Source organism: Sinocyclocheilus rhinocerous, unplaced genomic scaffold (genome assembly GCF_001515625.1).
Source record: "Sinocyclocheilus rhinocerous isolate Xijiao unplaced genomic scaffold, SAMN03320098_v1.1 scaffold742, whole genome shotgun sequence".
Taxonomy (NCBI): domain Eukaryota; kingdom Metazoa; phylum Chordata; class Actinopteri; order Cypriniformes; family Cyprinidae; genus Sinocyclocheilus; species Sinocyclocheilus rhinocerous.
In genome coordinates, this window is record NW_015641116.1 from 233,497 (window position 1) to 248,786 (window position 15,290).

The following is a 15,290-nucleotide window of genomic DNA, read 5'->3' on the forward strand; positions in this document are numbered from 1 at the left end:
GGATGTGTACTCTCCCCACTGCTCTTCTCTCTCTACACGAATGACTGCACCTCTAAGACCCCTCTGTCAAGCTCCTGAAGTTTGCGGACGGATGACACGTCATCGGCCTCATCCAGGAATTGAGGAGTCTGCTTACAGACAAGAGTTTGAGCAGCTGGCTGTCTGGTGCAGTCTTAACAACTTGGAACTCAACAAACTCAAAACAGTGGAGATGATAGTGGACTTCAGGAGAAACCCCCCTGCACCCCCCCCCCCCCCACCCACGACAGCACTGTGACTGCAGTGGAGTCATTCAGGTTCCTTACCTTAAATTATATGAATGTTTGCACTATGTCTGTACTTTCTGTACTGGAAGCTCCTGTCACCAAGACAAATTCCTTGTGTGTGTAAACACACTTGGCAATAAAGCTCTTTCTGATTCTGACAAATGTTTTACTTTAAACCACAATATTATGCTCTTTTTAGAATCATGACATAGTATTGGCTGTTATAATATACATCATAAGCCGATTCAACTGCAAACTATACTCTTTAATAAGAAGCTATTTGCTTTGTTCCTTGTTTTATTTATTTATTTATAATTTTTTTTAAAGAAATCGAGCAAAATTAACCTTTAAAAATGGTAACACTTTATTTGAAGGTGTCCTTGTTACACGTACTTACTATTATTATAACAATTAATTATGCATAATTACATGCAAGTAACCCTAAGCCAAACCCTAATCCTAACCCTAACCACATAGTAAGTACATGTAGTTAATTAATATTACTCAGCACTTAAATGTAGAATTACACTGTAACAAGGACACCTTAAAATAAAGTGTAACCTAAAAAAATATTCAAAAATGATGGGCCTGAGAGAAAAAAAAATATATAGCTTAGATGTATGACCTCCATAACGCTCCTCTGCATCACTGCCATCCTCACTGCTCTCATCTGGGTAGTCATTTCTCCAGTTGGTTTCAGCATTCTCATCATCCTCATCTTCATACACCTCTTCCTCCAAGGCCACTTCATCAGGGACCTGTGTATTTGAAAAGAGGAAAATCAAAAACAAAAAACAAAACAAAACAAATGAAATCCAAGTAAAAATGTGTCAGAGATTTTCTACTAGCCAGGGTTATTATCATTAAAATTTATTAAAACTAAAACTGTAAAAAAAAGCATTTAATTGGAATTATGCTCAAATTAAACAATTTAAGTATTAGATGAAAAAAACTAAACAGAAATTAGAAATGCTGCTTGCTAACTAACTGAACTAATTTTAAGTTGAAGCACTAAAATCACTAACTGGATATAAACTAAATGTCAACTAAAACTAAGAAATAAACTAAATTGTAATATAAAAAAAAAATAATAATGACAAAAAATGAGACTAAAATTGAAAATATAAAAAACAAAAGCTAATACAAAAACATAATTAATAAAAACTATAACAGTATATAAATAATACTAAAATAACACTACAACTAACCAGCTCTCCCTCTCGTGTGTAGGGTCTGACAGACAGAATGTCTTGGATCCAGCCTGGTGCGGCCGTCTCCTGGTAGTACAAGTCATACACGTAATCGTCCTCTTTCTCTCGATGTTCAGTACCGAGCCCATCACCCGACACGCTCAGCTTCTCACGAATCATCTTCACAGAGTTACACAGGATTGTCTCCGGGTCAGACACAGTCTGGGGAAAAAGAACAATTATATTTTTGGTCAGTTTAATAAGGGGATTAAAAAGTCATACATAAGTTGATGCTTTTGAAGACCAATGTAAATTGTGCAGACATTCTTACAAAATAAATTGATAAAACTTGTGAATAGAGATGCACTGATTGCAATTTTCTTGGCCGATTTTTTGTTAGTGTGATCTGCCGATACCGATTTTTGCCGATTCCGATTTTCTCTTCTGAGACTGAGCGCGGCTTGTGCGCTCCACTAATATAGATCAGTGATGGTGCGTGCGCTTTTGGTAGAAGCGCGAAACCTAATGACTAAAATAAAGGGCAATACAAGCACTATTTAACCGGAGCGAATGAGACGTGTGTGAGAAAGAAGGGGTCATCGGAGAGAAGAGAGTGAGAATGCGCGGCTGATGTTATTGCCTGTGCCACTGGTAACAAAACGGATCGGCTCGGAATCGGAAAGAAGTGAGACTGACCGACCGATCACCGATCCGGGCCGATCATGAGGAAAATCGTCCGATTCCGATCCCTGGCCGATCGATCGGTGCATCTCTACTTGTGAACATTTTCTTAAATGAGTTGGTAAAGGGCAAAGTAACCAAAATGTACATTCAATATACAAAAATGATTCAAGATGTATACTACATGAAGTTGACTGAGAAAACATTTTTTGGCTTTACCTTGCCAGGCATCTTAACATCCTCCTCTTCATGCAAAATATCAAACACTTGCACTTCTCCCAAAGACAGGCCATCACGGCTCTCTGTTTGGCTGTCATTGTTCTCCTCTCCTCCTCTTGCAGGAGCAGGCTCTGCCGGTAGTCCGGCCCGGTGGCTGGAGAGGATCCGGTACCGTTCCTCTCGCCTGGTGCTCCATTTGACACTGCGCAGATCACCGATGATCCTCTGAGTGCTTCCTTGGGATGGCCGCAAGGCATGATGGGCCAGACGTGGGCGAGCCATAGCCTCACGGACATGTGGCTGTACCGGAGCATCCTGTAAAGAAAACTGACATACATTAGACTATAATAGCCAATGACAATAACACAGACAAGAATTATGGTCATACAGATTTAACCACAGCACTTGCATAAATCTTTCAATACACCTAAGGTCTGCAATGGAGAACATTAAGTATAATAGTTGAATTTTACTAACAATAAACAATTTTTACCAGCACACTTTTATATAAAAGAAAATTAAGTTATACAAACACCCTCATGAGAACATTAAAGAAAAGTTAACATGTAACAAACAAGAGGAAAACACACACACACAAAAAGAAGCACATTGACTTGTGCGCTCGCAAGTCATGACGTCATAACGCATCATCAATGACTACCGAAAACAATGTGCTAAATTTTACAGTAATCTTTATAAAAAAAATATTCTGAAGAGGCAGCCCGTACTTTTCTGGAGTCTTTTAAAAATTGCAAGACTACCTCAAGAAATGACAGAAACCTCTGTGATAGTGAAATTACTTTATCAGAAGTTAGTAACTCAATTAAAGAACTTAAAAACAATAAATCTCCCGGAACGGACGGGCTTACTGCAGAGTTCTATAAACAATTCTCTAAAGAATGGTCTCCTTTTTTACTTAAGGCTTCTGAAGAAAGCATACAGAATGAGGCTCTCCCCCCGACTCTCACTCAAGGCTTAATTACTTTAATTCCGAAACCCAAAAAAGATTTACTTTTAATTAACAATTGGCGTCCCGTTTATCTGCTTAAAAATGATTATAAAATTGTAGCTCCTGTATTTACTAAAAGACTAAAATCTGCACTGGGTTCTGTAATAGATGAGACACAATCTGGCTTTTTGAACAAGACACACATTGTTAATAATATAAAGTTGATTCAGACTTGATACAGGAGGACAGCATTCTTTTCTTAGATTTCTATAAGGCTTTCGATTCTTTAGAGCAGTGTTTCCTAACCTTTTTTCAGTCGCGGCACCCTTTGGAAATTTTAACAAACTTGTGGCACCCTACAAAATTAATTTTGTCACAATATTTGAATTTCTAACTTCGATATGATAATTTGAAAAGTATAGATATTCGGTACAACAGGGAAGAACTGCAGAATATAATGTCATACAGATATTTTTAATATTATAAAAAGAAATGTGTCTATCAATGGTGGCAATCAGTAGGCTAATTTCTAAGAGACCAATTTATATGACAGATTTTAATGTAGGCCTTTATTCATATGTAAACATTGTGAGATAGCTAGTTATAATGGTAATTAAACAAAGTTTTGATTTTACAGCTGGGTAATTTTGTTGCAGTAGCACAAGATAGCTTGATTTAAAACTTTGAAGTGAATAAAAAATGACAAGGAGGCTAAGCAGTTAATAATAAAATAAGAACAAATAAAGAAATTACTAATGATAGCACAAATAAAAAAAAAATCACGATAGGCCTACAAATGAAATAAATTGCTTTTTAGTTTTTCAGGTAGGTCTAACACACAGTAGGGCTATTAAGAGATTTCTTTTTAACAAATTTTACCAATTATCCAAATAATGTTTAATCCTAGAAAGCTATTATCATCAGAGGACACATGAGCATAACATAGCGGTTAGCAGATCAATGAATGAGAGGGCAGCGTTACCAGAGTTGCCCATATACCACACCATGTTACAACACAGTAGGGCTATTGCAGACAGAAACAATACTGTACTACAGAGATGTTTCCTGTCAGCTTGATTTCTGAGTGGACTTTGCTGTTCCGATGAGCATGAACGGTATATGAGTGGAGCACTCACATGGGCCGCGAGCGACTGAGCGCATAACACACACACGCATAGAGCGGGATCATACAGAGCGTCACACCACGTGAAAGTGAATCCTGAGCGGTGAACTCATTTTCGGCAGCCGGAATTTCGGTACATCTCTAATTATTGGCGACATTAGAAATGGATATTATATAATAGCTGCTTTTTTGAACATTTTAGCAATTAAAAAATATTAAAAAAGGATTTTTTACACGGCACCCCTGCTCTCGACAGACGACACCCCGGTTGGGAAACACTACCTTAATGTACAAAATTCAGAATGCAAAATTCTCAAAATCCCTGGTAGCACTTCAGGCAGGCATTCTTCAGATTTTGGTAGCCCCAGAATGAATTTAACTAGCCTGAATTAAAAAAAAAGACTTAAGCTGAACTTCACTGTGGACAAATCAGCAGGATCAAAAACTTCTGTGATTGTATTTTTCCTTCAAATAACAAGTCGAGAGAGCAGGGGTGCAATGGATCCCCGACTCACGGTTTGGATTGTATTACGGAATTTGATTCACCAGATCGGGTAATTTTTTTGGATGAGCAAAAAAAAAAAATATTTTATTTTATTTTATTTTATTTAAAGAACACTAAGTACTTCTTCGATACAACAGCTAAAAACTAGATTTTCGGCAGCCGAAATTTCGGTGCATCTCTAATTATTGGCGACATCAGAAATGGATATTATATAATAGATGCTTTTTTGAACATTTTAGCAATTTAAGAATATTAAAAAAGGATTTTTTACACGGCACCCCTGCTCTCGACAGACGGCACCCCGGTTGGGAAACACTGCTTTAGAGCACCAATTTATTATTAAGTCATTACATATATTTGGTTTTGGGGATATGTTTTGCAGAGTAATTAAAACTCTTTACAATAATGGAAGCTCTTCGATTATATTATAGCATGGCAGACAAGGGTGTCCTATTTCTCCCCATCTATTTCTTCTTTGTGTGCAGCTACTGTCAGTGTTTGTTTTATGAAGCGGTATTCGAGGTATCCGTATAGCAGATCGAGAAATATTTATTAGTCAACTAGCAGATGACACCACCTTATTTTTCAGAGATGTTTCCCAAATCCATATAGCAATTAATTATATAAAACGTTTCTCTGAAGCTTCAGGTCTTAATCTAAACATAAGTAAATGTGAATTAATGTCTATTAAAAATTGCACAGCACCCACTATTTATAATATTTCAGTTAAATCTGAAATTACATATTTAGGCACGGTGATTACTAAAAATCAAGATAAGAGATGTACCTTTATAGCAGATCGAGAAATATTTATTAGTCAACTAGCAGATGACACCACCTTATTTTTCAGAGATGTTTCCCAAATCCATATAGCAATTAATTATATAAAACGTTTCTCTGAAGCTTCAGGTCTTAATCTAAACATAAGTAAATGTGAATTAATGTCTATTAAAAATTGCACAGCACCCACTATTTATAATATTTCAGTTAAATCTGAAATTACATATTTAGGCACGGTGATTACTAAAAATCAAGATAAGAGATGTACCTTAAACTTTGACCCTGTTATAATAAAAGCTCAAAGAAGATTCAACACATGGTTGCAGAGAGACTTGGCCTTGAGAGGCAGAGTACTGCTTGCTAAGGCAGAGGGCATCTCCAGGCTTACGTGTGCTGCACTCTCTTTATATGTGGACAACAAAATCTGTAATCAGTTGATAAAATCCGGTTTAATTTTGTTTGGAAAAACAAAATCCATGTTGTTAAGAAGTCTGTAATAATTAACACATACGAGTATGGTGGGTTGAATTTCCTTGATTTCTCTTCTTTGAACAACACTTTCAAAATTAATTGGATTAGGCAGTTTACGTGTGATCCAAATTCAATCTGGAATTTTATCCCCAATTATTTCTTTTCTAAATGAGGGGGTCTCCCTTTCCTATTGATCTGTAATTATAATATTGCTAGAATCCCTTACAATTTATCTAAATTTCATAAACAGGCATTACTTGCATGGTCAATAATCTTGAAGCACAATTTCTCCCCTCACCGGTACTTCATTAGGAACAATCAAGATATTGTATGTGTATATAAGAGTAAATCTTTGTTTTTTAGTAATTGGCTTGAGAACTTAACTCAGGTCTTATTTTAAGTTATGAAGAATTTTTATGTCAATTTGATTTTCCAGTAACTCCGAAAAAAATTGTTATTGTCATGGATGCTATTCCTAAAGGAGTTATGCTTTTAAAGGAACCTGTTCGATCATCCAGCACTTTACCCATTTCTTTAGACCCATTTGAAATCCTAGATGGAAAACTATACTTTTTGTCACATCCTTCATCACATAACTATAAAATTAGATCGCTTTTTCAAAAGGAGCTTGTGACAATTCCATATGTGGTGTCTTATTGAAAGAATTCGGTTGACCATATTGATTGGAAAGAAGTATGGACTCTGTCTTTGAAATATATATTAACTAACAAGGTTAGAGAAATCTCATTCAAACTCTTACACAGATTTTATCCAGCTAAAGTGTTTTTGAAAAGCTTTAAATCAGACATAGATACAAGCTGTTCTTTCTGCAGTGCCCCTAATGAAACTGATATTCATATCTTCTGGGACTGTCCTCACACAGCTATTTTGTATTGAATTTTCTTATGTTATTATTCACAATGTGCTGCCGGGTTTCTCTTTGTTTTTAAAGGATGTACTGTTTGGCTTCTTTAATACACAAAAAGATAAAATTAATGAATCCTTTATTATTATTAACCTATTATTACTTCTTGCAAAATTTTATATTCACCGAAGTAAATTCAAAAAATCTAAATCCTTTATTTATTATTGTTAAAAAAGAGGTTCAACAGTATATCCTATAGACTATTTCATCTTCCAAGAATCTTAAAGCTTATAAAACAGTAAACTTGTTTCATCTTTTTAATTTATTTTGCTAAAGCTTTTGTGTTGTATTATTTATTTATTTATTGTTATATACATGTATAAACGGTGCTTTGCTTGTAATGTCACTTCTTTGTACACAATTTTGATATTTCTGTACTTATATCTTTGGTACCTTGGCATTAATTAATAATAAAAAAGACCACCGAAAACAATACAATCTCACAGACCACTAGAGCTCGTTTCTCCTGACAATTGACGGCACAGCGGATGCCGTTCAGACATTACCTGTGACACCACGGTGGCCACCAGCTTGAACACAGAGTTCTCTATCTTGGGCTCCTGTGGTTCTGGTTCACTTTCATCGCTGGGTTGAGCCGCAGTGGCCTCCGGACGGATCCGCTTACAGGCCAGCAGCAGCGTGTCCGCCGGATCGGTACCTCTCTTCCTCTTCACCCGCAGAATAGTCGTGCTCGGGTCCATTTCGGGTATGCTGTGTCACCAAAGAGCGATTTAAGATGACAGACAAACAAGTACACGAGCCTGCCAATGACAACAACAACCTGCACTGTAGCTTTTCTTTCTTCCTTTTCACTCGTTTTTCTCCTTTGGCGGTTTTCTCTTCCGTGAACGTCACATTATGGAAGAAAAATAATGTGTTTTTTGAACATTAAAGCATGTCAACATATTCTGTTACACCAAATACACAAAATAACGATCTTTAAAAAAGCATCATATGACCCCTTTAATGGAAGAATCATCAACCATACGGTAAATGAAATTGTGTAGTTTTAAGGTAGACCACACAAATGTTTCCAGTATAAACTGCTATAATACTAATCTACTCTAATTTACTACAAATTAATGTATTACAAGGGAATGTGCTATGCTGAGCCTAATCTTGAGTTTGTAATCTATTACATCCTACTTTTTCTTGGTCCTATTTTATTCTGTGACATTAAAATCGATTCAGTCCGGAGTAGACATGGGCTCTTGGAGATCAATAAAAGAAACACTTCTGTGTGAATGCGCTCACACCCCCATCCCCCGACACACAGAATCATGGAGAGAGACAGAAAAGGCTCTCTTTCAAACACACACACACGCGCGCACTCGCTCTGTTGCACACATCTTCTGTTGAAGCGCTCACAAGCGCGAATCCACTGACGAAGTGCGGATGAAAATGAGTGGGACACTCGTGTTAGAGTAAACGCGTGTTTTTGAGTTCGACCCTATACTCTGAAACGATCACCATGGGAGCTGTTTGGACTGCACTGCTCCTCTGTTTGTTTTTGCTCTTGTTAAATAGTCGCCAAAGCGCCGCACTTCCTCACAGCACTGGTAAGAGTCTTCACTTTGTTACACGCGATGCTCTACACACGCAATTTCAATTTGCACGTTTTTGCGACTTGTTTACCTCCCTTTGTTTTGATACCATTTGTTTTTCTGCTTTTCTGTAAGAACTAAACAGATATTTTAAAATGCGTTCATATTTTTCCTGACATTTTTTACTTTTTCAGTATCAATTTAGCCTATATTACAGTATCCGTGTTTAAAACGTTACGCCTTCTGCAGTAATAACTACAGTCGCAACAATAGTTAAGTTTATTTACAAGAAACCAATATTTTTGCAGTTCATTAGTACACTGCAGTGTAAAGTCAGCAATGTTTACAGTAAAGTCTCGTGTTGTATTTGTGATACACAGGTTCAGATCAGTGTGCAGACGGAAGCGATGCCTGTCACATTGATGCTATTTGTCAAAATACCCCAACTTCATACAAGTGCACTTGTAAAACAGGCTTTAAAGGGGACGGGAAACATTGTGAAGGTAACCGCTACCTTTCAATTCATTTAACCAGACTGTGGTCTCCCCTGTAATCTGGAAAACCTCACTTTTTAATTATTGTATACAAGCACTGTACACACAGTATGCAACTTGAGTATTTCAATTATTCATTTTTTAGTAGTTTTTTGTTGCATGCTTTCTTTCAAATCGGTCTTTAACATTTTAAAGTGTTATGCTGTTGTATTGGAAGGTCAATGCCCCTATAATTTAGAAATTACAAACTTGATTTCTTTTCCATTTCCTAGACATTGACGAATGTGATCTGGAATACAATGGTGGCTGTGTACACGAATGTAACAACATACCTGGCAATTACCGCTGTACTTGCCTTGATGGGTTTCATTTGGCACATGATGGACACAACTGTCTCGGTAAGTACAAATTCACAAAGAAATCACGTATACATGTGTGAGAGGTATAAATGAATGATCGTATGGGATGAGTTATTCCCACTACATACAACAAGTGCTTTAGAACAGAATTCACTCATTTCCACTGAGTATGTTTGTTCTAGAAAATAACCAAATCTTATCAAATGAAGTTGTTGTATATATGGAAATGTGCTGTTTTGTGATGTCATTATCAGTGCTTTAACACACTCTGTCTCTAGATGTGGATGAATGTGTCTTCAACAATGGTGGCTGTCAGCATGTATGTGTCAACACCATGGGAAGCTATGAGTGCCGCTGCAAGGAAGGCTTTTTCCTGAGTGACAATCAACACACGTGCATCCATCGCTCCGTGGGTGAGCTACTGTCTTTAACAAACATTTAATGGCTCAGTCTACCATGTTCACCATCATACTGAACAATGAATATACAGTATAATAGGGTCACCATACATCTTATTTTTCCCAGCCTGGCTTTCTAAATTGCCTGAAATGTCTGGATTTTGGCTTTGTTTTTCTATTGTTTTCATACTTGCAGAAGGTAATGCCTGAAATGTAGTTTGACCAGTAGCTTGCAGGCTTTGACATAATCGACCAATTGTGGTGTGTGAGAAGGTGGGATCTACATAGAACGGTCGAAGCAATACAAATACATGTGTATATATAATGTATGAGGACTGTAGAGAACATGTCTATAAGAAAACAGAGCCAAAACATTTGAGACCATTTAGAAATCCTGACCAGGACATGTCAGGGTTAAAGACACCATATGGTCATGGTTCATAAATGCGCAGGTCCAAATCTCGTAATGGACATTTTTCTGAACTTGGATGTCAAAAGTGCATGAAGAAAGGCTTGTTTTGTGTATGTGCAGAGGTCTCAGTGTGCTAAGTCAGGGATAAGTGCAAAGGAAAGCCAATCTAATTTCTAAATGTTCTCACATAAGATCATGATTGACAGCACAATGGCGAATGACAGCTTTTAAGTTGGGTTCCCTCTCCAGGGCATTATCTATAGGCGTTCAGTTCCAAAGGGCCCATGCTGTGGGAAAGGGAGCCCTATGTTCAGAGGAACAAAACAAGTTAATAACTGCAACACTCAGGGCTTTGTGGCCTGTGTCATAGATGATAATAAAAAACCTTTTTATGTGTCTGTATCTTCTCAGCTGCGAGTATTGTTTTCTCCTTGGTAAATTGAGCTAAGGTTTGCAAGGCTTTCCACCCCATTTGCTTTCTCTGGGTAAACTTGCTAAATCCTATCAGCACATCCACTGAGCTGCAGAATGAATGGGAGGAAACCGGCCCTCTACACTGACCCATAGACCCGCTATTGATGTCAGGTCAGGGTGTGTGGAAGTAAATGGCGTTGAATTTGAAAAGAATTTTCAAGTGTTTGGATATTTTTTTCCCCTGATTAGTGTTTCCTCAGATTTTTTTCCTGAAACTGATTAGTAATGTAAAGATGAACTAATGTAGCCATTAACTTTATTAGGGATGTATAGTCCATACTGAAACACTTACTATGAAAAACACAGAGCTGCACAGGGTTTATGTCTTAATTGGCCTTGAATGTTGATCAAATCAATGTATTTTCCTTTCATTATTATGTTTATTTTCTTAAAATCTGCATAAAAGTAATGTGATTATTTTATTATGTATAGCCTATAGATAAAATAGAACAGATTTGATGTTAAAGGGATTGTTCACCCAAAAATAAAAAAAATAAAAATGCTCACTCATGTCGTTCCAAATATGTATGACTTTATTTCATAAAAGAAGATATTTTGAGAAATGTCTCAGTGTTTTTTTTTTTTTTGGAAGTCAATGGTCGCCAAAACTGTTTGGTTACCAGCTTTCTTCAAAATATCTTCTTTTGTGTTCCAGAAAGAAAGTCAAAAGTTTGGACTGACATGATGGTGAGTAAATCATGGGAGTATTTTTATTTTTGGGAGAACTATCCCTTCATTATGTCATTAAAGGAATATTCAATTAAATACAAACTGAGGGTTGTTTTCTATGGTAATCAACAGTATGCCATAGATGCTGCAGATAGATCTTAATTTATATTTATCCCCAAATATTTCTTTAAAATATCAGTACGTTTATGTAATACCAAAACGAAGTGTTTCAGGCTCTCTGACTGTATCTCTTCTTCACAGAAGGCCTGAGCTGCATGAATAAAGAACATGGCTGTGCTCACTTCTGCAAGGAAACACCCAAAGGTGGTGTGGCCTGTGAGTGCCGGCCGGGTTTCGAGCTGGCCAACAACCAGCGGGGCTGCATCTGTACGTGTGAATGGCATTTCTGACCCACCATTAAGCTGAGAAATACCACAGGGCGTCTCACTGGAGCTGTTGATGTGATACTGTTTGTGTTGTGTTGCATAGTGACCTGTAACCATGGCAACGGGGGCTGCCAGCACATCTGTGAGGACACCGAGCAGAGGCCCATCTGCAGGTGTCATGTCAGGTACACCCTGCACGCAGATGGCAGAACCTGTGTAGGTAAGGCTACTTTACTAGTTCTAAAGCTTTTGTCCCAACCCACTTCTCCAGCTAGTGTTTATGATGATCTCTTGGCAGGTATTTTAAGCTGATCTATATTTTATCTACTTATGTGCGAAGGTAGAGATAGAGATCTCTCATTCAGACACAAACACACGCTCTATCTGATAATGAGGAAGTACAGCTGGAGCCTGCAGGCTGTGTGTGTGGGGTCTGTAGTTATCGTTGTCTCTCTACGTTCTGTCGGCATTGTCTATGATTTTGCTTCTGCTCTTCTTGATTGTCCTGAAGCATAGAACATGACAATCTTTATGTATCTGTGAACACTACAACACAGCGCCACAGTGGTTAGGACAGAGTCAGTCAAGCAGTCAGGGAGGTCTCTTTGCCTGCAATTGGTTTGCTGTTATAGATGTATTTTGTTTATGAAAAGGTGTATTTATCGGTGTGGTTGCTTATCAGGTTCGATTGCACTCTGTGATGCCAGAGGGAGAAACATTACAGCAAAATGTGATAAACAGTCTCCTGCTTTAGATGCAATTGATACTGTTCCTGCATCTTATACACTGTCGTTCACTGTACATATTAATTAAATTTATTTAGCATTCAAATAGCTTTCAAAGCCAACAATATTTGTAGTATGCATAAATTTATTTATATAATAACTGCTATTATATATACACTAATGTTCAAAAGTTTGGGGTCAGAAGTTTAAAAATGTGAATCTCTTATGTTTACTAAGGATGCGTTTATTTGATTGTAAATACAGTAATATTGTGAAATATTATTACAATGCAGAATAACTGTTTTCTATTTTAATATATATTCAATATAATTATAATGTATTATATTATATATTCCTGTGATGGGAAAGCTGAATTTTCAGGAGCCGTTAATCCATTCTTCATTGTAACATGATCTTTCAGAAATCACTTTAATATGCTGATTTGGTGCTCAAGTAACATTTCTTCTTATTATCAATGGTGAAAAACGATTTTTTTCCCCCCCTGGATTCCAGGAACAATGCTTATTTGAAATAAATTTTTTAACAATGTATATGTCTGTCACTTTTGATCAGTTTAATGCAACCCTGCTGAAGAAAAATTACTTTCAAAATATAAAGTAGTTATATTACTACATGTAAATGGAGAGCTCAGTTCATCAGTGCAGTGGGTGATGGAAATGTAGTCCAGGGTATAGTGTAACAGTCTGTGTAGTGTGAGAGTCCATGTAGTGAGCGGGTGACCTCTGGTGGTGAGTGAACGGAAGTTCATAGACCAGATTCGTGACATAGCGCCGCGCCCCCCCCCAAGGAGCGGACGCTCCTATCTCAATATAATCCAGGAGGGCGATGGAGCAGAGGCGGTACAGGGGGAGGGACGGAGGGCCAGGTCCATGTGGAAGTGAAGGGACCGGAGACTAGGGCAGAGTAGGGTACCCAGGCTGAAGCAGGAAACCAGGACAGATCCGGCAGTATGGGTGGAACTGAGGACCACCACGACAGAGCAGACGGAGCAGCAGACCACCACGGCGGAGCAGAAGACCACCAAAGCAAGACAGCAGACCACGGCGGAGCAGACGGAACAGGCGGAGCAGAAGACCACCACGGCGGAGCAGATGGAACAGAAGGCCACCACGGAGGAGCGAAGGACCACCAGGCCGGAGCAGACGTAGCAGGAGACCACCACGGAGGAGCAGACGAAGAAGAAGACCACCACGGAGGAGCAGACGGAGCAGAAGACCACCATGAAGAGCCAGACTGATCAGGAGACCATGGCAGAGACCATGACCTAGGGAGAGCAGAGACAGACAACACAGACAGCCACGGCGGAGCAGACGGAGCAGAAGACCACCACAGCGGAGCAGACGGAACAGGCGGAGCAGAAGACCACCACGGTGGAGCGGACAGAGCAGAAGACCACCACGGCAGAGTCTGGGAACTAGGGAAAACTGAGACACAAGAAACAGACAGAGCACATACGGACTCAAGGACCGAGGCAGGAAACGTTCAACAAGTTCAACAATATTTTCCTTGGTGACAACTGAATGGGCAGACAGTTCCAAATCTGGCTTATTGACTGAAACTGGACAAGAAGACAGTTCACAAACAGGCTCACTGACTGAAACTGGACAAGAAGACAGTTCACAAACTGGCTCACTGACTGAAACTGGCAAGACCGATAGTTCAGGATTAGATACACTTGGGGAAACAGAACAAGCAGATAGTTCCTGGATGGTCTCTATGGCAGTGACAGGGTTGACGGGAAAGACATGGGGTGCATTTATAGTTTCAGGGCTCATGACAGGCAGGGTTAAGGGTTCATAGGCAGGTTTTTTGGCTGTGACAGACAGTTCGCAATCAACCCCCATGGCTGGTTCAGAACAGGACGAGAGTTCAGAGATGGCCTCCTCGGCCGGTTCTCCACAGACGGCCTCCATAGCCGTGATAAGACAGGCAGAGAGTTCATAGATGGATACCACTGACACCTCTGGAGGTTCTGCAGCGGATGCCGCCACCTCTGGAGGTTCTACAGTAGTAACATCAGGAAACAGGTAGAGTTCATTAACATTCTCCTTAGCTGGACAGGTACAGCGTTCATCAACGGTTCCTTGCCAGTCTGGGATACTGAAGAACAGTCCTTGAGGATCTGGGTGCAACAGACAAGAAGTGACAGGACTCTCAGCGAACAGACGTGCTATGACGTGACTCTGGATGATAAGCTGTGATGTGACGTGAATCTGGAAGATCAGCTGTGATGTGACGTGACTCTGGATGATCAGCTGTGATGTGACGTGACTCTGGATGATCAGCTGTGATGTGACGTGACTCTGGATGATCAGCTGTGATGTGACGTGACTCTGGATGATCAGCTGTGATGTGACGAGACTCTGGAAGTTCAGCTGAGATGTGACGAGGCTCTGGAAGTTCAGCTGAGACATGACAAGACTCTAGAAGTTCAGCGGAGGCGTGACCTGATTCATGAAGATCAACGTGACCTGACTAGACTCATGAAGATCTACTGTGACTTGACTTGATTCATGATTGGCAGCTGTGACATAACGAGGCACTGTTGTGTCCGCCTTTTTGCGATCAGGCTCCGCTGTCGCCGCCATTTTGTGAGCGTGCTCTAGTGCAGCCGCCATTACACGAGTGAGTGAACGATAAACCAACAGTCAACAGAGCATAGTCCAGAAACTGACTGAGTGACGAACGCGGACCTTCGC

The 15,290-nt window shown here is 39.1% G+C and overlaps 2 protein-coding genes across 2 annotated transcripts in view; one reads left to right on the forward strand and one right to left on the reverse strand.

The window, feature by feature from the left end:
• LOC107754672 (probable RNA polymerase II nuclear localization protein SLC7A6OS) overlaps nt 1-7,966 on the reverse strand; it is a 10,927-nt gene extending 2,961 nt beyond the window's left edge. The window contains exons 1-5 of the mRNA XM_016571215.1: nt 7,891-7,966; nt 7,616-7,820; nt 2,357-2,671; nt 1,475-1,678; nt 892-1,024 (exon numbers count right to left, since the gene is read on the reverse strand). Coding sequence (XP_016426701.1) covers nt 892-1,024; nt 1,475-1,678; nt 2,357-2,671; nt 7,616-7,810 — 847 coding nt within the window. The 5' untranslated portion in view covers nt 7,811-7,820; nt 7,891-7,966. The remainder of the gene's footprint in view (nt 1-891; nt 1,025-1,474; nt 1,679-2,356; nt 2,672-7,615; nt 7,821-7,890) is intronic.
• Nucleotides 7,967-8,464: 498 nt separating this feature from the next.
• Nucleotides 8,465-15,290, forward strand: part of LOC107754648 (signal peptide, CUB and EGF-like domain-containing protein 2) — a 23,658-nt gene continuing 16,832 nt past the window's right edge. Inside the window, exons 1-6 of the mRNA XM_016571187.1 lie at nt 8,465-8,668; nt 9,034-9,156; nt 9,420-9,545; nt 9,785-9,919; nt 11,721-11,846; nt 11,949-12,065. Coding sequence (XP_016426673.1) covers nt 8,581-8,668; nt 9,034-9,156; nt 9,420-9,545; nt 9,785-9,919; nt 11,721-11,846; nt 11,949-12,065 — 715 coding nt within the window. The 5' untranslated portion in view covers nt 8,465-8,580. The remainder of the gene's footprint in view (nt 8,669-9,033; nt 9,157-9,419; nt 9,546-9,784; nt 9,920-11,720; nt 11,847-11,948; nt 12,066-15,290) is intronic.